The sequence below is a fragment of the Perognathus longimembris genome, chromosome 4, assembly GCF_023159225.1.
Source record: "Perognathus longimembris pacificus isolate PPM17 chromosome 4, ASM2315922v1, whole genome shotgun sequence".
Taxonomy (NCBI): Eukaryota; Metazoa; Chordata; class Mammalia; order Rodentia; family Heteromyidae; genus Perognathus; species Perognathus longimembris.
The window spans coordinates 742,902-768,581 of NC_063164.1; the positions used below are offsets into that span (position 1 = coordinate 742,902).

The 25,680-nt window shown below is 67.0% G+C and overlaps 1 protein-coding gene across 1 annotated transcript in view; it reads right to left on the reverse strand.

Moving 5' to 3' along the window:
- Positions 1–839: 839 nt before the first annotated feature.
- Crocc2 (ciliary rootlet coiled-coil, rootletin family member 2) overlaps positions 840–25,680 on the reverse strand; it is a 71,768-nt gene continuing 46,927 nt past the window's right edge. Inside the window, 12 exon segments of the mRNA XM_048344316.1 lie at positions 840–917; positions 1,601–1,864; positions 2,502–2,624; positions 4,453–4,587; positions 5,230–5,322; positions 17,103–17,236; positions 17,901–18,021; positions 18,617–18,768; positions 18,968–19,331; positions 22,333–22,491; positions 22,742–22,901; positions 23,322–23,539. Coding sequence (XP_048200273.1) covers positions 840–917; positions 1,601–1,864; positions 2,502–2,624; positions 4,453–4,587; positions 5,230–5,322; positions 17,103–17,236; positions 17,901–18,021; positions 18,617–18,768; positions 18,968–19,331; positions 22,333–22,491; positions 22,742–22,901; positions 23,322–23,539 — 2,001 coding nt within the window.

The following is a 25,680-nucleotide window of genomic DNA, read 5'->3' on the forward strand; positions in this document are numbered from 1 at the left end:
CCCCCGCCCCCCGGATGCTTGGATGCGGAGGCCCCGCCCCTCGGGTGCCTGGGCGCGGAGGCCCCGCCCCCCGGATGCCTGGCTGCAAGGCCCCGCCCCCGGATGCCTGGCTGCAAGGCCCCGCCCCCCGGATGCCTGGCTGCAAGGCCCCGCCCCCGATGCCTGGCTGCAAGGCCCCGCCCCCCGGATGCCTGGCTGCAAGGCCCCGCCCCCCGGATGCCTGGCTGCAAGGCCCCGCCCCCAGATGCCTGGCTGCGAGGCCCCGCCCCCGGATGCCTGGCTGCAAGGGCCCCGCCCCCTGGCTGCCTGGCTGCAAGGGCCCCGCCTCCCGGATGCCTGGCTGCGAGGCCCCGCCCCCGGATGCCTGGCTGCGAGGCCACGCCCCCTGGATGCCTGGCTGCGAAGGATGCTTGGATGCGGAGGCCCCGCCCCCGGATGCCTGGGCGCAGAGGCCCCGCCCCCCTCCCCCCATGCCTGGGTGCCCTGCTCCTGGGATGCGGTGCGGTGCTGGCCTTGCGGGACTTCCTGGGTGGGGCCCGGGTTGGCGGAAGTGTTTCCCAGGTGGTTCCCTGTGTACAGAGCGAGGGCGCGGAGTGCAGTCTGCGTGCGGGAGGGCGGGCCGGTCCAAAAGGGAAGCGGAGCACCCAGGCTGGGCGTGGGGGGCTCCTGGCTCCCCGTGGTGAGCGGGCGTGGGGGGCTCAGCAGAGGCCCAGCTTTCCACGGGGCGAGGAAGCGGGGAGCCCCTCCTGTGCTGCAGGACTCAGCAGCCCGGAACCTTCTGGAGCCTGCTGCCCGGGCTGGTCCGGGCTGCAGGTGGCCACATGGTCTCTCGGTGGGCCTCACTGTCTGGCCTCCGAGGCCTGGCCAAGAAGGGGCTGTCGCTGGTGCTGCTTCACTTCCCGGTCCAGACTGGCCACCTGGACAGGACAGGGGCTCAGTCAGGTGGGGAGAGCAGGTCCCGGTGGCCAGGGGACTGGGTAGGGGGCGCCGAGTCAGGAAGGGGCATCCTTGGAGGAGTGGAGGCCCGCAGAGGAGAGAGCACGCAGGCGGCCTGGCAGACTGACTTACCAGCAGTCAGAGAGCGTGCATTGTCTCTGTCAACACCCAGCTTGGAGACAGAGAAGCCTGCCCACCGAGGAAAAGCTCAGCGTGACCGCGGTACAGGTGTCACCATGGTCCGCCAAGCCCCGCGGCTCACACCTGGAATCCCAGCCACTCGGGAGGTTGAGATCAGAGGATCATGCAAACCAACCCAGGCGGGAAAGTCCACGAGACTTATCTCCAGTTAATCAGTACAGAACCTGGACGTGGCAGTGTGGCCCACGTGGTAGAGTGCCAGCCTCGGTGAACATGAGGCTCTGAGTTCAGTCCCCGGTACGAGCGTGTGTGCGTGCACGCGCACGCGCTCGCGTACGCGCGCACACGCGCACACACGCATTCCTTTGCTTATAAATGGAGCGTACGTGTCTGGTGATCCAGAGACGTTAACTTGGCGCAGACACTGGCAGTTATCCCGTCTGTCTGCCCCTCAGCCTCTTTGACGGTGAGGATTATGGCCGATGGCTGTAGCTTGGGTGAGAGTGCCGAGGGCTGGAGGCACCTTCACCTGCTGCGGGGACTCCGGGGCCTGTACAGCGCGCTCTGCCCCTGGCATCCTCCGGGCCTCTGCAGCCCGCCCGGTCCTGCGGTGCTGGGCAGTCAGCTCGGGGAGCCGCTGGGCCTGAGCCTGCCGCAGCTCTGCCGTGGGGCCTGGAGTGACCAGGCAGGCACGCCACGGCGCCCTGCTCGCCGGAGGGCTTCCAGAGGCCGGAGGGCACTGCGGCGGCTCCAGTGTTGAACTCCTGCCCCCTGCGGGGCACCGGCCCTGGCCCAGGACATGCAGGAGACCCAGGGCGAGTGCACACTCAGCCCACAAGCCTTGAGTTCAAGCTGCCAGCTTTGCGACTCGGTAGACTAAGCCGCCGGCTTTCAGGTGGGCCCTACCCGTCTGCGTGCCTGGCGCCTCCATTGCCCTATGGCCAGGCCACGCATGCCGAGGGTGTGGCCGATTGGTTCTTGCCCACCCCCTCACAAGGCCTTGACCCGATGGGGGATGTGCAGTGGTGGAAGCAGGGACCGCAGGTGAGTGTTGGCGGGGGTGGGGTGGGGAACCTGGGCCTGGGGGCTGTGCGGGGACCCCCCCCCCCCAGGCCTGCCTGACATCTGTCTCCTGTTCCTTGTGCTGCTCTGCAGAGCTCACAGAGGCCCCCGTGAAGACGTTCGTGCCTCCGGGGGCGGGGCCTGGACAGACATCAGGGGACACCCAGGAGCCCTGGTCCTAGCTCCAGCTCTTCTGTGACCTTCGTGTGACCCGCGGCATGGTGTGTCGTCCCAGTCTAATTTCTGCATCTCTTGCACGCACTAGCAGATCCAATGCCCTTCCCGTGTGTGCGTGTGCCTAGCACGTCCACACATGCGTGAAGCGAGGTCTTCCTGAGGCTGTGGGCACAGGGCTCGCTCACCTGCGGCTGCTGGCTCTGCTGCAGGCCTCCAGCCACCTCCTGGTGCAGGGACTGGTCCAGCCGCTCCTTCTGGGCCCTCAGCCTGGCCACATCCCCCTCCCTCCTCAGCTTCTCCCGCTCCAGCTGCAGGGGGAGGGGAGGAACACAGCGTTTTAGACTGCTGGTGGAACATGGTGGCCTCCCGGCAGAGGTCGGGCCGGCCTTCCTTCCCTTCCTGCGGGTCGCAGGGGTGCCCCGGGGAAGGGCTCTGTGTCCCCCTGGGAGCTGGCTGAGTCGGTGCGGGCGCTGCCCACGTCCACTGGTGTTGACAGCCACAGAGGGAGCTCGTGGTCGGGGGCCCAGCCCCTGTCCCGTCTGGACTAGCCAGCACGGGGGCACACACCTCCCCTGCGGTGGTCCCTGCCCCTGCCAGGGCCTTTTGGAGCACACTTGGCCTGCGGCCCTCGCTCACTCACGGAGGCTCAGGGCTGGGTGCTCATGGATGCGGTCCCGGGGAGCCCGAGGCCCAGCCTTCTCCTGGGGCGGCGTCCCCCAGTCACCCAGAGGAAGCACCTTCTGCATGAAGGAGGGGTTCCCTCTGCCCCGAGGAATCCCCCCGTGCAGGGAGCAGCATCCCGGAGTGCCGGGTCCCCCAGTCCCGGGAGCCCGGGGCATCCGTGGCGCTTGCTGTAGAGGGACAGCAGCCCACGAGGCCCCTTCCGGTGGCTGTGGCTCGGCCTCGTCAGGCCTGGCGGCACCGGGGCGGGGCTCGGCGGCCAGGTGCCTCCGGTCTCCCTCCGTGCCCGCCTGGAGGCTGGGCTGGGCCCTGCCCGCACCCCAGCAGCCGGGGGGTGGAAGCGGAGGTGAGTCTTCCAGGGCCCTGGGACGTGGTGGTCTGCTTCCGTGGGCAAAGTTAGGAGGTCAGGGCTTGAGTTTTACAACCATAAGGCTTCCTTTCTTCCTCTGGACTGAGGAAAACAAAGGAGTCCCCTGCACTGGAAAAGGAGTCCTGTTTCTTTAAAACTCCAGTTACCCTCCTGGAAGCACATGTTACAAGGAGAAAAGTGAAATCCAAAATAAATAAATGGCCACATCCGGGTTTCCCCTCCTGGGACACCAATAAAGTGTTTATGGGTTTGTGGGCCCCTCACAGCTGACCTCCTGGAACTCATTAGCTGTTCCTGCCTCCCCCACCCAGGCCCCAAGGACCCAGGCGGGCCCAGCGCCCGCGGCCAGCTCTGCGGTCCCCACCCCGCAGATCCAAGGAGGCCCCTCTGCCCGGCCGCCTGTGACAGGCCCGGGGTCCTGGTGGACGGCCCCCCCGCGGCCTCGCCTTCGCGGACAAGCCGGTCAGGCTCTCCGGTCTGCCCTGGCCTCTGGGCCTCTGTCCCCAGGGCGGGAGGTGGGAGGAGAGCTCCCCTCAGGTGCGGCCCAGGCCCCAGGCCCCCTGGACCCCAGCAGGCTCCTGCCCTACCCACTCTCCACAGGGACCCAGAGCCCAGCCAGGTCTGGTGGCCGGATGCCAGCCCCGCCCGGCGAATGCCGTCCCCGCCTCCCGTGCCGCTTCGCCGCCCACGGCCCCTCTGGAGTCCTGTCCTGCTCCGGCCCCCACCCGCCCCTGACGCAGTGGAGGGGGGCTGTCAGGGCCCCCAGGCTGCAGCCTGGGCCAGCCTGGGCATGTGCCCGGAGCCCTCCTGCTTCCCTGTGCCCCTCGGTACCGTGGCCGAGGGACGGGAAGCAGCCCCCCCCCCCCCCCCCGGCAGAGCCCCTGCCCGCCCCAGGCCCCACCCTCGACCCCTGCTGACGACCCCGACCTCGGGCCGCAGGGACATTTCCTGGGCTCGCTGCATGGCCTGTCTGCCTGATGTCACCCACGCAGGCCGCCCCCTCCCGCCGCGCCCCCTCCCGCCGCGCCCCCCTCCCCAGGCCTCCCCGCCCCTCTCTCCCCCGCCCCCTCCCCGCAGGCCCGTACCTGGGTCAGGTGGGCCCGCAGGGCGGCCAGCTCCCGCTGCAGCCGGGCCCGCTCGGCGTGCAGGGCTGAGGTCTGCTCTCGCAGGGCTCGCCTCTCTGCCCTCTGCGTCCCAGGGGCCACCTGCTCACCGCGCTGCTTCCACCCGAGGGCCTGGGCGGGGATGGGAGCCCGGGGCATGGAGGTCCCGCGTCCACCACAGGGTCCCGTGTCTATCCCTGGGGAGCCCGTGGTGCCAGAGGCTGGGCCGGGACCCAGCCCACTTTTTTCTTTTAAACTGCAAGACTACAACGGAGGCTTCTGTCAGGGGAGTTTTCCTTGACCCCTCAACTCCCTGTGGCCCTCCTTTTGCCTCAGTTTCCTTTTCTTTGAGCTGGGAACTGGGCCTCCCTAGCCAAAGAAACAATTAGGTGAAAGAAGGCCGGGCCCGGCTGACCCCAGTGGCTCACACCTGCAAACCCAGCTACTCAGGAGGCGGAGAGCAGAGGATCTGGGGTTTGCAAGTCCACATGGGAAAGTTCGTGAGTCTCTTATCTTCAACTAGCGACCAAAAAATCCAGAAGTGGAGCTGTGGCTCGAGTGGCTAAGCACCAGCCTTGAGTAGAAAAAGCTAAAGGGCAGCAGCGCCCAGGACCCGAGCTCAAGCCCAGTACCGGGCTACCAGCACCCCCAGGTCCTTCCCTGCAGAATGCACTCGCTGGTTGTGGTCAGGCTTGGCCTCACCTGCCGCAGGGGCTCCAGGGACTCCTCAGCCTCCCGGCACCTCTGCTGCAGCCCGGCGAGCTGTTTCTCTAGCAGCCTGCCCTCCTCCGCCAGGCTCTGGCTGTGCCTCCTGCTCTCCTCGAGGACCTGCTGCAGCGTGTCCAGTTGCTCCTGGGGGAGAGAGACGCGGGGTCCACACGGAATCACGGGGTGGGGACAGGGCGACCGCCTGGGCCGTCCCGCAGCTCTGCACTGCAGAGGGGAGAATGTGGTCGAGGACTGTGCATCGTTAATGACTGGTGTTTGTAGTGCAGCCTGAAGTCGCATGGATCTCTGGGACACTGGGCTGAGCAGCAGAGGACATGGCAGGCGGGCTCGTTGGCCTGGCGTGGGCAAAGCTTGGCTTTGCGGGGTCTCTGTGGTGGCCACACGGGTCTCTGTGTCCAGCCCCCCTGGGGCCCCCACTGCCTTGGGGTAAAGCCCTGGCAGCCCACCCCAGGGCTTTCTCCGTGCCCTCTGCCCCTGCTGCAGGCCTGCCACTAATCCAGGATGCCTGCATACCCCAGGGCAGCTTAGGGCTCGGGAGCCCAGGACGGCCACGACCTCTGTCCCCACCATCTGCACCCACGCCCTAGCACCTCCTCCTAGTCACTCTACCCCCCGCCTTTCCAAGCCACCCCGTCTTCCTGGGCACCTGTGGTGGCCCCTTGGCTTCCCGCGGTGCCCGTGCTGCCTGCCACGGTGGCTGGCACGACGGTTTAACCAGACATTCTGTCGCTGTCCTCCCTTGCTCTCAGCCCCTGGTTCCCATGCTGGCCCCCCATGCTGGCCCCCCATGCAGGCCCCCCCCATGCTGGCCCCCCATGCTGGCCCCCCATGCAGATGCACTGAACAGTTGCCTTCTTTCCCCACTCTCCCCCCTCCCCATGTTCACTGCATCTCCAGAGCTCTGAAGCTGGCACCAGGGCCCTGAGAGTCTTCCTGGACCCCTCAGAGACCCCGGTCCGTCGCTGGGACACGAGGCCCTGCCCGAGCCTGCACCAGGCCCCCGGAGGCAGCACGGTCTCTGGCTTGCAGGAGAAGTGGCCGCTTCCTTCTGGGGCCTGCTGGAGAGTGGAGGGCCGTGGCCATGTCACGCCAGCCGTGACTACAGTTTGGATTCCGAGAGGAGGAAGAATGTGACATGGGATTCAGGCATAGAGCAGAGGGGCTGGCATGGGGTCAGAGGCAGACACTATCTCGGGGACTCCCGGGCAGGGACCCCCAGGGGATCCAAGTGACTCTGCTCCATCTACCAAGGTAACAGCTGGTCAGAGCCCTGGAGACTCCACAGGGGCTGGAGCACAGCCTGCAGGAGAGGGGCTGCTCTGGAGAGGGGAAAAAAATTATACCCCCCCCCCCAACACACACACTGGTTAGGAGACAGAGGACCCAGCGGCTCAGGAGGGATCAGACAGCGAGAAATCCAGAGGGCGTGAGTTCAGTCTTCTTTGAGGGTTGTCAAGGCACACACAACACACAAAGGACTTTCTGGATGGGGTTCAGTAGGAGGCTGTGACCTGTGCAAGCATGTACACGGATGGGCACAGGTGTGGTGAGGAGCAGCCCAGGAGAGGGTGAGCAGGCAGGAGGGAGGGGGACCGGGAGGGGCTCAGTTAGGAAAGGGAGGGGGAGAACTGGGGAGGGAAAACCCGATGCATAGGGGCCTCAAGTCCAAGCTCCAGGACCCCAAGTCCAAGCTCCGGACCCCAAGTCCAAGCTCCAGGGCCCCCAAGTCCAAGCTCCAGGGGCCCCAAGTCCAAGCTCCAGTAGCACACATCTGGAATCCTAACTACTGAGGGGGCTGAGGTCCAAGGGTTGCTGCTGTCCTCCAGCCCCAGCCGGAAAAAGAAACCTGCATCATCAAGGTCAAAGACAGATGTGACTGTCACCTATGTGTGGTGCATGGACATGGGAGGGCACAGGTGTCACGCGTGGTGCATGGACACGGGTGAGCTCGGGTGTGATGCAGTGTGCAGTGTCACGCGTGCTGCATGGACACCGGTGAGCTCAGGTGTGAGGCGGGGTGCAGTGTCACGCGTGGTGCATGGACACGGGTGAGCTCGGGTGTGATGCAGTGTGCAGTGTCACTGGTCACAGGTGATCTCGGGTGTGATGCAGTGTGCAGTGTCACGGTGACACGGGTGAGCTCGGGTGTGGTGCAGTGTGCAGTGTCACGGTGACACGGGTGAGCTCGGGTGTGGTGCAGTGTGCAGTGTCACGGTGACACGGGTGAGCTCGGGTGTGATGCAGTGTGCAGTGTCACGGTGACACGGGTGAGCTCGGGTGTGGTGCAGTGTGCAGTGTCACGGTGACACGGGTGAGCTCGGGTGTGGTGCAGTGTGCAGTGTCACGGTGACACGGGTGAGCTCGGGTGTGATGCAGTGTGCAGTGTCACTGGTCACAGGTGATCTCGGGTGTGATGCGGTGTGCAGTGTCACGGTGACACGGGTGAGCTCGGGTGTGATGCAGTGTGCAGTGTCACGCTGACACGGGTGAGCTCGGGTGTGATGCAGTGTGCAGTGTCACGGTGACACGGGTGAGCTCGGGTGTGGTGCAGGGTGCAGTGTCACGGTGACACGGGTGAGCTCGGGTGTGATGCAGTGTGCAGTGTCACTGGTCACAGGTGAGCTCGGGTGTGATGCAGTGTGCAGTGTCACGGTGACACGGGTGAGCTCGGGTGTGATTCAGTGTGCAGTGTCACTGCACACGGGTGAGCTCGGGTGTGATGCAGTGTGCAGTGTCACGGTGACACGGGTGAGCTCGGGTGTGATGCAGTGTGCAGTGTCACGCGTGCTGCATGGACACCGGTGAGCTCAGGTGTGAGGCGGGGTGCAGTGTCACGCGTGGTGCATGGACACGGGTGAGCTCGGGGTGTGATGCAGTGTGCAGTGTCACTGGTCACAGGTGATCTCGGGTGTGATGCAGTGTGCAGTGTCACGGTGACACGGGTGAGCTCGGGTGTGATGCAGTGTGCAGTGTCACGGTGACACGGGTGAGCTCGGGTGTGGTGCAGTGTGCAGTGTCACGGTGACACGGGTGAGCTCGGGTGTGATGCAGTGTGCAGTGTCACGGTGACACGGGTGAGCTCGGGTGTGGTGCAGTGTGCAGTGTCACGGTGACACGGGTGAGCTCGGGTGTGGTGCAGTGTGCAGTGTCACGGTGACACGGGTGAGCTCGGGTGTGATGCAGTGTGCAGTGTCACTGGTCACAGGTGATCTCGGGTGTGATGCGGTGTGCAGTGTCACGGTGACACGGGTGAGCTCGGGTGTGATGCAGTGTGCAGTGTCACGCTGACACGGGTGAGCTCGGGTGTGATGCAGTGTGCAGTGTCACGGTGACACGGGTGAGCTCGGGTGTGGTGCAGGGTGCAGTGTCACGGTGACACGGGTGAGCTCGGGTGTGATGCAGTGTGCAGTGTCACTGGTCACAGGTGAGCTCGGGTGTGATGCAGTGTGCAGTGTCACGGTGACACGGGTGAGCACGGGTGTGATTCAGTGTGCAGTGTCACTGCACACGGGTGAGCTCGGGTGTGATGCAGTGTGCAGTGTCACGGTGACACGGGTGAGCTCGGGTGTGATGCAGTGTGCAGTGTCACGCGTGCTGCATGGACACCGGTGAGCTCAGGTGTGAGGCGGGGTGCAGTGTCACGCGTGGTGCATGGACACGGGTGAGCTCGGGTGTGATGCAGTGTGCAGTGTCACTGGTCACAGGTGATCTCGGGTGTGATGCAGTGTGCAGTGTCACGGTGACACGGGTGAGCTCGGGTGTGGTGCAGTGTGCAGTGTCACGGTGACACGGGTGAGCTCGGGTGTGGTGCAGTGTGCAGTGTCACGGTGACACGGGTGAGCTCGGGTGTGATGCAGTGTGCAGTGTCACTGGTCACAGGTGATCTCGGGTGTGATGCGGTGTGCAGTGTCACGGTGACACGGGTGAGCTCGGGTGTGATGCAGTGTGCAGTGTCACGCTGACACGGGTGAGCTCGGGTGTGATGCAGTGTGCAGTGTCACGGTGACACGGGTGAGCTCGGGTGTGGTGCAGGGTGCAGTGTCACGGTGACACGGGTGAGCTCGGGTGTGATGCAGTGTGCAGTGTCACTGGTCACAGGTGAGCTCGGGTGTGATGCAGTGTGCAGTGTCACGGTGACACGGGTGAGCTCGGGTGTGATTCAGTGTGCAGTGTCACTGCACACGGGTGAGCTCGGGTGTGATGCAGTGTGCAGTGTCACGGTGACACGGGTGAGCTCGGGTGTGATGCAGTGTGCAGTGTCACGGTGACACGGGTGAGCTCGGGTGTGATACAGTGTGCAATGTCACGGTGACACGGGTGAGCTTGGGTGTGGTGCAGTGTGCAGTGTCACTGGTCACAGGTGATCTCGGGTGTGATGCAGTATGCAGTGACACGGGGGAGCTGGGGTGTGATGCAGTGTGCAGTGTCACGGTGACACGGGTGAGCTCGGGTGTGATGCAGTGTGCAGTGTCACGCCGGTCACAGGTGATCTCGGGTGTGGTGCAGTGTGCAGTGTCACTGGTCACGGGTGATGTCGGGTGTGATGCAGTGTGCAGTGTCACGGTGACACGGGTGAGCTCGGGTGTGATGCAGTGTGCAGTGTCACTGGTCACAGGTGATCTCGGGTGTGATGCAGTGTGCAGTGTCACGGTGACACGGGTGAGCTCGGGTGTGATGCAGGGTGCAGTGTCAGGGTGACACGGGTGAGCTCGGGTGTGATGCAGGGTGCAGTGTCACGGTGACACGGGTGAGCTCGGGTGTGATGCGGGTGCAGTGTCACGGTGACACAGGTGAGCTCGGTTGTGATGCAGTGTGCAGTGTCACGGTGACACAGGTGAGCTCGGGTGTGATGCAGGGTGCAGTGTCACGGTGACACGGGTGAGCTCGGGTGTGATGCATGGTGCAGTGTCACGGTGACACGGGTGAGCTCGGGTGTGATGCAGTGTGCAGTGTCACTGCACACGGGTGAGCTCGGGTGTGATGCAGGGTGCAGTGTCACGGTGACACGGGTGAGCTTGGGTGTGATGCAGTGTGCAGTGTCACGGTGACACGGGTGAGCTCGGGTGTGGTGCATTGTGCAGTGTCACGGTGACACGGGTGAGCTCGGGTGTGATACAGGGTGCAGTGTCACTGCACACGGGTGAGCTCGGGTGTGATGCAGTGTGCAGTGTCACGGTGACACGGGTGAGCTTGGGTGTGGTGCAGGGTGCAGTGTCACGGTGACACGGGTGAGCTCGGGTGTGATGCAGTGTGCAGTGTCACTGGTCACAGGTGAGCTCGGGTGTGATGCAGTGTGCAGTGTCACGCTGGGCACGGGTGAGCTCGGGTGTGATGCAGTGTGCAGTGTCACGGTGACACGGGTGAGCTCGGGTGTGGTGCAGTGTGCAGTGTCACGGTGACACGGGTGAGCTCGGGTGTGATGCAGTGTGCAGTGTCACGCTGGGCACGGGTGAGCTCGGGTGTGATGCAGTGTGCAGTGTCACGGTGACACGTGTGAGCTTGGGTGTGGTGCAGTGTGCAGTGTCACTGGTCACAGGTGATCTCGGGTGTGATTCAGTGTGCAGTGTCACGGTGACACGGGTGAGCTCGGGTGTGATGCAGTGTGCAGTGTCACGGTGACACGTGTGAGCTTGGGTGTGGTGCAGTGTGCAGTGTCACTGGTCACAGGTGATCTCGGGTGTGATTCACTGTGCAGTGTCACGGTGACACGGGTGATCTCGGGTGTGATGCAGTGTGCAGTGTCACGGTGACACGGGTGAGTTCGGGTGTGGTGCAGGGTGCAGTGTCACTGGACACGGGTGAGCTCGGGTGTGGTGCAGTGTGCAGTGTCAGGGTGACACGGGTGAGCTCGGGTGTGATGCAGTGTACAGTGTCACACTGGACACGGGTGAGCTTGGGTGTTGTGCAGGGTGCAGTGTCACGGTGACACGGGTGAGCTCGGGTGTGGTGCAGGGTGCAGTGTCACTGTGACATGGGTGAGCTCGGGTGTGGTGCAGTGTGCAGTGTCACTGGTCACAGGTGATCTCGGGTGTGATGCAGTGTGCAGTGTCACGGTGACACGGGTGAGCTCGGGTGTGATGCAGTGTGCAGTGTCACTGGTCACAGGTGATCTTGGGTGTTGTGCAGTGTGCAGTGTCGCTGTTCACAGGTGATCTTGGGTGTGATGCAGTGTGCAGTGTCACGGTGACACGGGTGAGCTCGGGTGTGATGCAGTGTGCAGTGTCACGGTGACACGGGTGAGCTTGGGTGTGATGCAGTGTGCAGTGTCACGGTGACACGGGTGAGCTCGGGTGTGATACAGGGTGCAGTGTCACTGCACACGGGTGAGCTCGGGTGTGATGCAGTGTGCAGTGTCACGGTGACACGGGTGAGCTCGGGTGTGATGCAGTGTGCAGTGTCACAGTGACACGGGTGAGCTCGGGTGTGATGCAGTGTGCAGTGTCACGGTGACACGGGTGAGCTCGGGTGTGATACAGGGTGCAGTGTCACTGCACACGGGTGAGCTCGGGTGTGATGCAGTGTGCAGTGTCACGGTGACACGGGTGAGCTCGGGTGTGATGCAGTGTGCAGTGTCACGGTGACACGGGTGAGCTCGGGTGTGGTGCAGTGTACAGTGTCACACTGGACACGGGTGAGCTCGGGTGTGATTCGGGGTGCAGTGTCACGGTGACACGGGTGAGCTCGGGTGTGGTGCAGGGTGCAGTGTCACTGCACATGGGTGATCTCGGGTGTGGTGCAGGGTGCAGTGCCGTGGATACAGGTGGGTACAGGACGCATCCTGACCAAATCCTGGCCATGGCGTCCACTGTGCCAGATTGCCACCTTACCTCACTAAACAGCAGGGCGCACAAGGAGACGGGAAGAACCCAGACCTGGCCTGGAGGGAGAGGGCAGGAGTGAGCGTGTGGGGACCGCAGGAGCTGCGTGCAAGCGCCCGCCGTTCTCCGAGGCAACGCCCATCCCTGCTCCGTGGAGAGCACTCGGTTCACGCACGCTCAGCGAGGACAGGTACAGAAAGCGGGGCGCTACAGGGATCCCAGCTGCACACATGCCTGACGCGACGTGTGTAAGCCACTGGTCCTGGGGGTCGGGGGTGGGCAGGCAGGGTCCCCTCAACAGGCAAGGGCATGAGGGGGGCTTCTAGAACCTGGCCAGACCGTGGGGGGAGCAGGACGGGGAGCTATGTGCTGGCATTTGGGGTGTCAGGAGCTGGTGGCACTGGGTGTGGAGGATGCTGCAGCTCTCCTGAGTCGGGCCATCCAGACACATCAGTGGCCACACTAGAGGGTGTGGAGGGGGCGTGAGTGGGGCTGGTGGGGTGTGGAGGGTGTGTGGGGTGGGGCTGGTGGGGTGTGGGGAGAGGGCGTGGGGTGCGGGGAGGGGGCGTGGGTGGGGCTGATGGGGTGGGGGGTGGGGGCATGGGTGGGGTTGGTGGGGTCTGGGAGGGTGTGTGTGGGGGGGCTGGTGGTGTGTGGGGTGGGGCTGGTGGGGTGCGGGGAGGGGGCGTGGGTTGGGGCTGGTGGGGTGTGGAGGGTGTGTGGGGTGGGGCTGGTGGTGTGTGGGGTGGGGCTGGTGGGGTGCGGGGCGGGGGCGTGGGTGGGGCTGGCTGGGGGCTGAGGGGGGACTGAGGGGGGTGGGGAGCTGGTCTCTTGCGGGTGCCCCCTGGCGCTGGCCCGGGTGTTTCCTCAGGCTTGGCTTGCACCCTTGCGCTGCGTGTTGTCCTGAGTGAGGCCGTCCGGAGGTCCCGGGGTAGCCCTGGCAACGGGCAGGGGTTTGCTCTCAAACAAGAGTTGCACTGTTTGCATAGCACAGCCTACCATTTAATTAGAAAAATATGTTTTTAATTAACTTTCTCTTGACAAACACATTGGCTTATGTGAACGGGTGGGGGGGTCAGTCCTTGGAAGTGAAAGAAGTTGGACAAACTGCAGAGCTTGCTCTCAACTATGGCATGGCTGAAGGGGCGCCAGGCACAGCTGTGGGGGTGGGGGGGGCCCAGGCCGCCAGGCGCTTGGCCGGCCCCAGCCCTCAGGCTGGCTGGAAACGTGGGGCCCTCCGCTCCGTGCCTCGCTGTGGGTCACGAGCGCGGGCCTCGTGCCAGGGAAGCACCGAGGGGCCCCTTGCAGCGCTGCAGACCCGAGCACCCGCGGGCAGAGGGCCCCGGCCGGCCCCCGCCCAGGAGAGATGGCCGGGACCGTAAGGAGAAAGCGCCACCCTACTGCTAGGCCTGGGCACAGCTCTCCTTCAAGGCGGAGGGTCCTGTGCTGAGCATGGAGGGACACAGGGGTGGAGGAGATCTGAGCAGTGCCCAGCATGGCCCCCTGCGCCCCAGGCGGGACACCAGGGATCGGCCCCCCGCCATGGCGGGAGCCAGGCTCCACAGGGTGGGCCCGGAGCGGAGTGGCTCTGGCTCCCAGACCCCCCGTGGGTCCTCTACGGTCCCCGTGGGTAAGGGGCTGGAAGACGGGGTGTGGATCTGAGGGCCTGCCACCAAGGACCCGGACGCCACCCCGGCTCCTGGGACAGGGAGCACTGGGAGGGAGGAACCACCCTGCCCCTGCCCCTGCTTCCCGGCGCTCCCCGTGCCTCCCCTCACAGCAGGGCCACGAGCCCCTTCCTGGGGGCCTAGAAGGTTGGGAGAGGGCTGGTCAAGTCCCTGCAGCTCCCCCCCGACACACAGGAAACCCCAGGAGAGAGGCGCAGTCAGGATCCGAGCTGACGCTGTGAGTCAACAGCAGTCGACGTTCTCGAGGTAAGAGGGGCCGGGTCCACGGAGTGGACGGTCCGGGAAAATACCTGGCAGCAGTAGAGGGTGGAGGCAAACGTGAATCTCATGCTGACACTCAGATAGCAGAGCAGCAGAGGGGCGGGCGTGGTTCAAGTAGTAGAGCTCCTGCCTAGCAAGCTGGCGGCCCTGAGTTCAAATCTCAGCCTGGCTAAGAGAACAGGAGGAAGAGGAGAGAGCAGGTTTCCAGGGGCCACGGGGGGCGGGTGGGGTGGGGCACACGGCCCCTTGTGTAGTGAAACGGGCTGCTGGGTTGACAAGGGAGGAGCCCTGGCCACCCCACTGGTCTCGGGGCCCTTCCAGCTGGCAGAGAGGCGGCACAGAGCTCGGAGGTGCAGGGGCCAGTCTGGGGGTCCAGCTAAAGGGCCCACTCCAGGGCGGGGCGGCACTCAGCCACCAGCCAGCGGGTGCCTGCCACCAGAGCCACAGGGTGGTGAGCTGGTCATCTCACTGGACAGGCCTACGGCACTCCCTGGAGGTCCAGGTGAGGACACGGCTGCCCCCCTCCGCGGGCGAGGCCCTGCCAGACCCGGTGGCCCCCAAGTGTGGAATGGGCCAGAGTCCCTGGGGGGCGGGTTGGGAGGGAGCTCCCCAGGAGTGGGTGGGAGGCAGCGGGGGAGAGGGGACCGGCCCCTCTGCCGTGGAGGGTGCGTATGGGAAGTGGCCCAACGCGGGGCACATAACAACTCAGTGGGCAAAAGGCCCCCAGGCGGTCCTGGCACTCAGGAGGGAGGCGGCCGGGCAGGGAGACGGGAGCCTGGGCTAGCGGGGGGGGGGGGGGGGGCGGGGAGCCGCAGACGGCATCCTGAGAAGCACAGAGCAACCCGTGCTGTCCTGGGTCAGAAGAGAAACCTCACCACGTGGTTGTGAAACTTGCAAGTGGATTAAATTCCTACAGGAAAAAAGCAAAGACTCTAAGGCAGATCAAAGACCAAAGCCAGGCCAATGAAACAAAGGCTAGAACTATAAAGGGCGGAAACGCAAAGGCTGAGCAGGGAGAAGACAGTGGCGGGGCGGGGCTCCCGATGGGCTTCCGCAAAGCCTTGCGCAGGCGGAGGCAGGTATTCCGAGAAGGGTGCCACACCACCTGCCGTCCAGGCCCTGGGACCCGGGAGACGCGAGCAAACGTTCACCGTGGGGAAATCACTCCCAGCTTTGATAGGTAGGAAACACATCAAATGTGTAATATTCAAATAAGGTGTTTATATAAAGATTGATTTTAAAGGTCCATTTCAACACAAGTGCCCCGTAAGCGGCATGCTACGGGAAGCTGGGTCAGGAAGGCACAGGGAACAGACACAGGCGAACGTGCGTGTAAGTCGGCACTCAAGCTGGCCCAGTCAGTCCCCACGGCCCAAACCCCCACATTTCCTGGGGACTGTCCCCAGCCGGGTCACCTGGGCTCCTCCACAGTCCTCTGCACCTCCTGGCCCTGGAGACTGTGGCAGAGGCGTCCTTCCCTTGCCTCTGGGTCAAGCCTGGCCGACGCTGCCTTCAGGGCTGATTCACTGCTTATAAGGGATTGGGGGTGAACGTCCTCCTCATCGGGGACCTTCCCTAGAGGGCTGCCGGGAGGGGAGAGGAAGGCCTGCGGCCTAGGCCCCATCGCTGTCCAGCAGGGCGGCTGGCTCCACCAGGCCAGTCCTGACAAACCAGGGGGATGTGTGGGCTCTCGGCCAGTGGCACCGTCCCCGCACCTCTGGGCCCGCAGGGAGTGTCTCAGCAGCCTCCCCGGGGTGTTGAGTGCCACTCCCACCCTCAGGCCTGGGGTCCTCTTTCTAGACAGAACAGGGAGAGACCTCATGGCCAGCCTCCTGGCCCGGGCCTGTGGGTCCTTCCTCAGAGCCCAGGTCCTGTCCCGGAACTGCAGGCCCAGGGCCGCCCTCCCTGTCACGCACTTCACACACACACACACACACGCACACACACACACACACACGCACACGTGCGCGCGACCTCTCCCAAACCCCACAGAAGCCCCAGTGTCTCCGAGAAGCAGAAGGAAAGCTTTCCAGAGTGGTGGGGTGTGACTGGAGTCACCCTGAGGGTGGGCAGGGCCTGGCAGCACAGGGGGCCTAGCGGCTGGGCGGGGCCTATCGGCTGGGCGGGGCCTAGCGGCTGGGCGGGGCCTGGCAGCACAGGGGGCCTAGAGGCTGGGTGGGGCCTAGAGGCTGGGCGGGGCCTAGTGGCTGGGCGGGGCCTGGCAGCACAGGGGGCCTAGAGGCTGGGCGGGGCCTGGCAGCACAGGGGGCCTAGAGGCTGGGCGGGGCCTAGCGGCTGGGCGGGACCTAGTGGCTGGGCGGGGCCTAGAGGCTGGGAGGGACCTAGCGGCTGGGCGGGGCCTAGCGGCTGGGCGGGGCCTGGCAGCACAGGGGGCCTAGAGGCTGGGTGGGGTGTAGCGGATGGGCCGGGCCTAGAGGCTGGGAGGGACCTAGTGGCTGGGCGGGGCCTAGCGGCTGGGCGGGACCTAGTGGCTGGGCGGGGCCCAGAGGCTGGGCGGGGCCTAGCGGCTGGGAGAGACCTAGCGGCTGGGCGGGGCCTAGCGGCTGGGAGGGACCTAGCGGCTGGGCGGGGCCTAGCGGCTGGGAGGGACCTAGCGGCTGGGCGGGGCCTAGCGGCTGGGCGGGACCTAGCGGCTGGGCGGGGCCCAGAGGCTGGGCGGGGCCTAGCGGCTGGGAGGGACCTAGCGGCTGGGCGGGGCCTAGCGGCTGGGAGGGACCTAGCGGCTGGGCGGGGCCTAAAGGCTGGGCGGGTCCCAGAGGCCGGGTCCAGCCTCCCTCTGCCCCTGGTCCTCCACCTACACTCACTGCTACCACCTCTGTCCCCAGTCTGTAAGGTAAGGGCCAGGACCATCTCAAAGACGGTGCTCCCAGGCATGGAGACCACGTTCCCATCACCCTCCGGCCTGCCTGCCGCCGCTGGTGCCCCACGCCCGCAGGACTCCTTCTCTCACCGCTGCTGCTCCTGCTCAGCGCCCCCCAGCAGTGCCCCAGGCCGACGGGACCCCCTCGTCCACCCCTGTGCTGGCCCAGAGCTCCCAAGCACACAGCTCACGCCTCCCCACCAGCTGGCCCCTTCCCCGGCCCCTCCTCCCGGCCCCGCCCTGCACCAGCCTCACCTGCAGCTTCCGCCTCTCCTGACCTGCTGCCCGGGTGCTCGCCAGGTGCTCAGCTTCCAGCCTCCTGAGGGCGTCCTTGTGCAGGGCCTGCGCCGCCTGGGCACTGCTCAGCGCACCCTCCGCCCGGTGTTGGCCTGAGCAGGAGCCAGGGTGGATGGAGGGACTCCTAAGCCCAGAGGGCCAGTGGGGATGCCACTGCCAGGACTGGACCCTCCAGTCCACAGGCATCTGTCACCTGGGTGTGTGTGTGGGGGGGGCCCTCAGCTTGAGGCCCTGGGGGGCCTGGGGACCGCTCCGGGGGAGGGGGAGGCTCTGATCTCAGCTGAGGCCCTGGGGGGCCTGGGGACCCACGGGGTGGGGGGAGGCTCTGATCTCAGCTGAGGCCCTGGGGGGCCTGGGGACCCACTGGGGGGGGGGCTCTGATCTCAGCTTCTCCCATGTCTAGACCTCAGACCCTTCTACCCAGCCCATCATCTCTCCTTCCTTCCGGGGTCCTGGGCTGCCCATTTAAGAGGACAGGAAGAGCGGTGTGGTAGAGGGGAGTTGGCAGGAGGCTTCTCTCGGGAGGCGAGAAGGGGCAGGACCCCCAATAGGAGTGAAGCTGTGCTGGTCAGGGAGAGGACTGGCTGGCAAAGGCCCTGTGGTGGGAACTGCTGGTGGCTGGGCTGGGCAGCAGCCATAGAGAGCGGGGGACTCCGACCCCTGTCCTGGAAAGCCACCTCTGGTAAAGGTGGGGGGGCCCTCCTGGAGCTGCTCTGAGATGGCACACCAGGTGGGCAGGGGAGGGAGGTCGCGTACCCTCTTCGGCCTCAGCCAGGGCTCTCTGCAGCTGGGCCCCATGGCTCTGGGCTTGGAGGAGCTCATTCTCCACGCTGGTCAGCTGACCACTCAGGCTGGCCACCTGGGCCCGGAAGTCATCCTGGGCAGAAGGGCTGAAATCAGGGCAGCCTGGCAGGGGAAGGGAGGGCGAGGAGTCCACTAGCGGGCTGGGAAGCTCGGGGTGGGTCCGGGGGCTGCGTGGGACAGGGCAAGGGCTGGGTTGACCTGGATGGGCTGCGGGCCGCAGGGGGAGGCGGAGCTGACGAAGGGGACTGGGAAGGGGACTGGAGGAAGGACTGGGCCCAAAGAGTCCAGGTTTGCGGGGGGGGCCTTGCACAAGGAAAGAGGGCCGGCCCCAGCCAAGCTGAGTCAGCACCCCCACAACCCTCCCACTATCTCGTGAGCAAGTCAGGAGACGTGGGCTAGGAGGACACGTGAGGCACCACCAGGGAGAATGTCCCCCTGTGAGGAGCTGTCCTCAGCCTGGGGGACATGTCCTCAGAGGTGACAGGGAATGGACTGGAGGGGACACCCCTGCGGCTCCAGTTCCAGGGGTTCGGCGCCCATGGTGAAGGGCCCCATGAAGGTGTGAACTCGTCCCCACCCCCCCGGTGGTTCGCACACTGGCCCAGGGCTCGTCATCTCTGCAGGTCCAGGGATGGGCAGTAGTCCAAAGGGACCGGGCCCCACTTTACCCGCTCCTGCTGGGTATCCTGGAGTGTCTTCTGCAAGTCCCGCAGGGCATCCCGCACCAAGGACACGTCCACGACTGCTGGCCTGTGGCTTCCGGGGCGGGGCGATGGCCACTGGGACGGCGAGTGGGGTCTGGCCGGGGAGCTGCCGGAGCCTGCCGGAGGTGACAGCGGAGGGGGCACGGGGATGTGGTGACAGACACGCAGGCACTGTCCTGCCCGTGGGGGTGGGGGTGGGGCGGGGGCGGGGTGGCAATGGACACAAGCTCCTAAAACTGCAGGGGGGTGGGTGGTAAGGCCCAGGGGCCTGGGGTGCTCAGGCTGGGGGCAAAGCCGAGAAGGAAGGACCCCGACCTCTCGCAGGGGAGCGGGGTCGCTCCGGAGAGGCCGAGCGGCTCCGGCTCCGGCTCCGGAGCCCCAGGCTGTGGCGGAGGGCGGCCCACAGCTGGCCCAGCTGGGCCTCTGCGTCCTGCCTGGCGTCCTTGGCCTGGGCCAGCTCCCGCTCCAGACTGCGGACCCGGCGGCCGGCGCCGTCCAGGCGGGCCTGGAGCCTGTCGGCCAGCCTGCCGGCCTGCTGCAGCCTCCTGGTGACGCCGTGCAGCCTGGCCTGCAGGGTCTGCTCGGCTCCGCGGCTCTCACGCAGGCTGCCCTCCAGCTGCTTTGCCCGGGCCTCCCCCGTGGCTTCGGCCTCTGCCAGCTTCCGCTGCAGACCGTGGACCTGTAGGAGGAATGGGGGGGGGGCGCTCAGAGGGAAGGTCCAGACTGGATGGTCAAGGGCGCAGCAGGCTTGTGGGGACACCCAGGCCATCGGTCCTTCGAAGACTCGCCCCAAGCCTTCCAGCCTCCCAGTCCCAACCTGTCACAGCTGGATCTGCGTCCCGTGCGTGTCTGCCTTTGGGGGGGGGGGACACGTGGACCAGGTGGGGCTGGCCCTCAGCACCGGGCAGCACCGCAGCAGCAGGGGGCTCTGCTGGCATCCATCTGAGAAACCCCGGCCGAGGGACCAGGCTGCTGCCCTTGTCAAGGTCTACCTCAGCCCCTGCACCCCCTCCCCATGCCTCGTTGTAGTCCTGGGCTAGAGGCACAGCCTGCACCTCACGGTGCCCCTCCACGGAGTGTGTGGGCTGCGAGAGGGGGAAGGGCCTCCTGAGCCGGGGACGGGCCTGGCCTCCGCTCTCAGCCCCCTCTGGGTCTCCTGAGCCGGGGACGGGGCCTGGCCTCCGCTCTCAGCCCCCTCTGGGTCTCCTGAGCCGGGGACGGGGCCTGGCCTCCGCTCTCAGCCCCCTCTGGGTCTCCTGAGCCGGGGACGGGCCTGGCCTCCGCTCTCAGCCCCCTCTGGGTCTCCTGAGCTGGGGACGGGGCCTGGCCTCCGCTCTCAGCCCCCTCTGGGTCTCCTGAGCTGGGGACGGGGCCTGGCCTCCGCTCTCAGCCCCCTCTGGTCTCCTGAGCTGGGGACGGGCCTGGCCTCTCTGGGTCTCCTGAGCTGGGGACGGGCCTGGCCTCTCTGGGTCTCCTGAGCTGGGGATGGGCCTGGCCTCCGCTCTCAGCCCCCTCTGGGTCTCCTGAGCTGGGGACGGGGCCTGGCCTCCGCTCTCAGCCCCCTCTGGGTCTCCTGAGCCGGGGACGGGCCTGGCCTCCGCTCTCAGCCCCCTCTGGTCTCCTGAGCTGGGGACGGGCCTGGCCTCTCTGGGTCTCCTGAGCTGGGGACGGGCCTGGCCTCTCTGGGTCTCCTGAGCTGGGGACGGGGCCTGGCCTCCGCTCTCAGCCCCCTCTGGGTCTCCTGAGCTGGGGATGGGCCTGGCCTCCGCTCACCACCCTCTCTGGGTCTCCTGAGCTGGGGACGGGCCTGGCCTCCGCTCTCAGCCCCCTCTGGGCCTCCTGAGCTGGGGACGGGCCTGGCCTCTCTGGGTCTCCTGAGCTGGGGACGGGCCTGGCCTCCGCTCACCGCCCCCTCTGGTCTCCTGAGCTGGGGACGGGCCTGGCCTCTCTGGGTCTCCTGAGCTGGGGACGGGCCTGGCCTCTCTGGGTCTCCTGAGCTGGGGACGGGGCCTGGCCTCCGCTCTCAGCCCCCTCTGGGTCTCCTGAGCTGGGGACGGGGCCTGGCCTCTGCTCTCAGCCCCCTCTGGGTCTCCTGAGCCGGGGACGGGCCTGGCCTCCGCTCTCAGCCCCCTCTGGGTCTCCTGAGCTGGGGACGGGGCCTGGCCTCCGCTCTCAGCGCCCTCTGGGTCTCCTGAGCCGGGGACGGGCCTGGCCTCCGCTCTCAGCCCCCTCTGGGTCTCCTGAGCTGGGGACGGGGCCTGGCCTCCGCTCTCAGCCCCCTCTGGGTCTCCTGAGCTGGGGACGGGGCCTGGCCTCCGCTCTCAGCCCCCTCTGGTCTCCTGAGCTGGGGACGGGCCTGGCCTCTCTGGGTCTCCTGAGCTGGGGACGGGCCTGGCCTCTCTGGGTCTCCTGAGCTGGGGATGGGCCTGGCCTCCGCTCTCAGCCCCCTCTGGGTCTCCTGAGCTGGGGACGGGGCCTGGCCTCCGCTCTCAGCCCCCTCTGGGTCTCCTGAGCTGGGGACGGGGCCTGGCCTCTGCTCTCAGCCCCCTCTGGGTCTCCTGAGCTGGGGACGGGCCTGGCCTCCGCTCTCAGCCCCCTCTGGGTCTCCTGAGCTGGGGACGGGGCCTGGCCTCCGCTCTCAGCGCCCTCTGGGTCTCCTGAGCTGGGGACGGGCCTGGCCTCTCTGGGTCTCCTGAGCTGGGGACGGGCCTGGCCTCTCTGGGTCTCCTGAGCTGGGGACGGGCCTGGCCTCTCTGGGTCTCCTGAGCTGGGGACAGGGCCTGGCCTCCGCTCACCACCCTCTCTGGGTCTCCTGAGCTGGGGACGGGCCTGGCCTCTCTGGGTCTCCTGAGCTGGGGACGGGCCTGGCCTCTCTGGGTCTCCTGAGCTGGGGACGGGGCCTGGCCTCCGCTCTCAGCCCCCTCTGGGTCTCCTGAGCTGGGGATGGGCCTGGCCTCCGCTCACCACCCTCTCTGGGTCTCCTGAGCTGGGGACGGGCCTGGCCTCCGCTCTCAGCCCCCTCTGGGCCTCCTGAGCTGGGGACGGGCCTGGCCTCTCTGGGTCTCCTGAGCTGGGGACGGGGCCTGGTCTCCGCTCACCGCCTTCTGCGTGTGGCTGTGGCACACAGACCCCTTTCGCAGGAGCAAGCCTGGGCTGAGATCGTTTGCAGACCAGGGCTCAGGGCTGGGCCCCACGTTCTCTGGGTACTGCTGGTGTTCAAGGTGGCTGTGCACGCACAGCCTCGGGTCTGAACTGGGGGGCCTCTGTCCCCAGCAGACAGCTGGGGTCTCAGGAGGCTCTCTGGCCCCCTGCTTCCGCACACTGAGCCCGGGGGCTGGGCTGAGGCCGCCCAGAGAGGACGGGGCTCGGGGGATGGGGGTGGGGGGACCCTGTCCATGTGGAGCGGCCTTCTGGTGCTTGCAGGTGAGGACTAGGTTGAGCTCGCCATCCCGAGGGCCCCCTGCCCGTCCCTTGCTTGAAACGCTATGTGGCACCTGTGCAAGACTTGGACTTTGTGGCTGTGGGATTCGGGGCAGGTTCCCACGTCACTGGGGCCTCGCCCCCAGCCCCTCCCTGCTGTCCTCACTGGGCTGCCTCCTGCGCCCCCCCTCCTCCCAGCCCTTCCCGCGGAGCCGGCCAGGCCCGGAGCGTCCTCTGCGCGGGGCTGGCGGACCTCCTACCTCCTTCTGGGCCCCGTCGCGGGCCGCCTCGGCCTCCACCACCTGCCTCTGCAGCTCCAGCCCCGCCTGCCGGCTCTGCTGGGCGTCCCGCCGGCTCTGGGCCTGCAGCTCACGCACCTCCTGGCATTTCCTCTGGTTCTCGGCTTCCAGGGTCCTCACCTGGGAGCACGGAGGCGGCACGGGCAGGGCAGGCCCCGGTGGCCGCTCGCCCGTCCTTCCTCGGGGAGCCTCAGCTCGAGTCCACCTCGGGGCAGTGCCGCCCCGCCCCGCCCTCCGGGAGCCTCAGCCGCTGCCCTCGGCGGACCTCGCTCGGGGCCACTCCCCGGCTCTCGCTCCCCCGGGCCGAGGCTCCGACGGGCATCGCCCCGCGACCGAGGGGCAGCCTGGCTGGGGGGCGGGGGGCGCTTACCTGTCTGCGGCACTCCCGGAGCTGCCGGCAGGCGTCCCCCCGTGCCTGCTCCGCCTCCTGCAGCCGGGCCCGCAGTGTGCAGGCCTCCTTCCGAGCGGCCTCCCGGGCCTCCTCGAGGACCAGAAGCTTCTGCTCCTGCCCCTGCTTGGACTGCTTCAGGCTGAGAGGGTGAGGCAGGTCGGCCGGGTGGGTGTGCAGGCCCAGGGCGGGCAGGGGGACCCTCCCGGGGGAGGCGCTGCTTCCTGTGTGCATCTGCGGGGCCCCTGTCTCCGGCGGCACCCATCTATCGAGACCTGAGCACCCGCCCGGTGTGCACGGCCGGCCTCTCAGCCCCTCGCCACCCCTCCCCGCCGTCCCTGCCCCGTGTCCCGCCCCAGCCCCGGGGCTCCCCCACGGGGCCTGCCCGGAGCCCTCTCCGCCTCCCACGGGCTGTTCCCAGCTGCCTAGCCTGCCGCACGGGGACCCAGGAAGGCCTGGGTGGGCACCCGTCGGTGCGTCCGTCCCCGCCTCCCCCCCCCCCCCACCACGGCGTGCCTCGGGACCCAGCCCAGCGCCGCGCCGCGGTCGGCGCCCACCGTACCTGACCCTCTCCTGCTCCGCCCTGCGGATGGCCGCCCGCAGCTCGCGGTTGGACCGCTGCAGCAGCCCCTTCTCCTGGGCCTCGTCGCCCAGGGCCCGGCAGGCCTCCCGGGCCTCCCCGCGCAGCCTCTCCCGACACTCCTCGCTGCCCCGCAGCTCCCGGCGCAGCTCGGCCAGCCCTTCCTGCGCCACGTTCAGCTGGGCCTGCAGCCCCTGGGCCTGGGGAGGCACGCGGCACCCTCGTGGCCTGCTGGGGGCTGGGGCCGGGGCGGCCCCAGGGAGCGGGCGCGGACGCCCGGCGGGGGCCCCGGGGTGCCCCCCTGCCCACGGCACCACAAGGCTGGTCCGGGAGCTGGGGGACTGCACCTTGCCCCCCGGGCCTGCCTGGGTGGCAGCCCCCGAGGCCCGTGGCCCCCGGCCACCTCTGGCTGCCCCCGGCCTTCTCCCCTCTCCCCCTCTCCCCATAGCGGGGTGACAGCTGGGCGAGCAGCCCAGGGAGCACCACGACACAGGCCACACACTCACAGGGGTGCCCAGCCCACGCCAGTCCCTCCCTCCCTCCCTCCCTCCCTCCCCCCTTCCCCCCTCTGTCAGTGCAGGAGGGAGGGAGGGAGGAGGAAGTTCTCCGGCAGAGGAGGCCACATTCTGGATCTTCTGACAGGCTTGGGGTCACCCAGGCACGCCCAGCTTCGGTGGCAGGAGGAGTTCCTCACAAGGCTCTACTCACGTGTGCGTGCGTGCGTGCGTGTGTGTGCGTGCGTGTGTGTGCGTGCGTGTGTGTGCGTGCATGTGCGTGCATGCATGTGTGTGCGTGCATGCGTGTGTGTGCACGTGTGTGCGTGTACGTGCGTGCAGAGAAGCCCTGCCTCTGCTCTGGAGCCACCCAGAGCCCCCTGCTCCGCTCTCTCCTGGTCTGGGCCACGCTGCCCCTGGACGAGCTGGCCCCCACGGAGGGCCAGAGGCCAGGGTTCTTGTCCCCCAGCAGGCCAGGCTAGGCCAGGCCCAGGGTGGGACCCCAGCGCCTGGAACAAGGGCACGGGCCCTGCCCTGGCCTGCACGGCGTGCGCACGTGGGGAGTGGGGGAGGGGAGGGGAGGCTTGAGCTGCCCGCGGGCTGAGGGCTTGGGTCTGGGGCCACGACCCCGAGGCCCTGACGAGCAGCCTGGGGAAGGCTGCTGCGGCTGGGGCTTGCCCCTTGGGGCGGGGGGTGGGGTGGGGTGGGGGGGGAGGAGGCGGAAGCCAGCGGGGGCCGGGGAGCAAGGGTCACAGCGACTCAGCCCGGTCCAGGAAGACGCCGCTTTGCCAAAAGCAAACCCCACTTTGCGGTCTGTTTGCGTGGGACGTGGTCCAGGCCCCCAGCCGGCCGGCTCTGGACCCCACCCGCTGTGGTTGTTGTTCCGTGTTTGGGAGGGCCCGGGCCTCCCCTCTGCTCCCCATCCACCCCCCACACGTGGGAGCCACGGCCGTGCCAGCGTTTTTCCGCTGAGCTCAGCAGAAATCCGCCGAGAAGGTCAAGGACCAGGGAAAGGGCCTATCCATCACGAAAGGAGGGGTTCTCATTTCCCAGCGCAGAGGAGATGAAAGGAAGCAAAACACACGCGGGGGGCGCCCGCCCCCCCGCCCCGCCCGCCCCCGCCGCCCCGGGAGAGCAGCTCTGCCTTTCGCAGGAATTTTACAGCCAAATTGCCTAATGTGATTATAATAATGATTTCTTTACTAGAAATTGTGTAAACAGCCTCTTTTGAAATCTGCAGGGAGGATGTTGGTGAGCACAGAGGGGCCGGGCCTCGGTGTGCACACGCGCACGCGCACGCACACACACACACGCACACGCACACGCACACGCGAGGGCTCCTGTGTGCACGAGAGTGGCTCGCCCCCACCCACAGGCGTGACGGGCGTGCTTCCTGGGCCGGCTTCCTGTACGTGTGTGTGTGTGTGTGTCCTCTGTGTGTTCATGAACATGTGTGCGCAGCGTGGGCGTGAGCGAGCACTCAGCACTTCCTGGGGGGTGTGTGTGGACGGATGTCACATCTGCACACGCGTGGCATGGTGTCCGCATGTGGATTTGTGTGTGTGTGCGTGTGCATGTGTGTACGTGTGTGTAAACCCCAGCAGCACTGTGGGAACCGGGTTGTCCCTCGGTGCTTTGAAGACGGACAGGTGTGGATCCCGAGGTGCCGCGGACCAGCCTGGCACCACGGTTGGGGTGAGGGGTGGGGGGGGTCTTCTTATTTCCCCCTCGCCCACATCCTTCGGCCTCTTGAGCCTCTTCCCACCACCCCACTGCCTTTCTGGTCCTCCCTTTCCCTTCTGGGACCCCACGGGCCCTCTCTGGGGCTTCCCTCCGAAACCTGACCT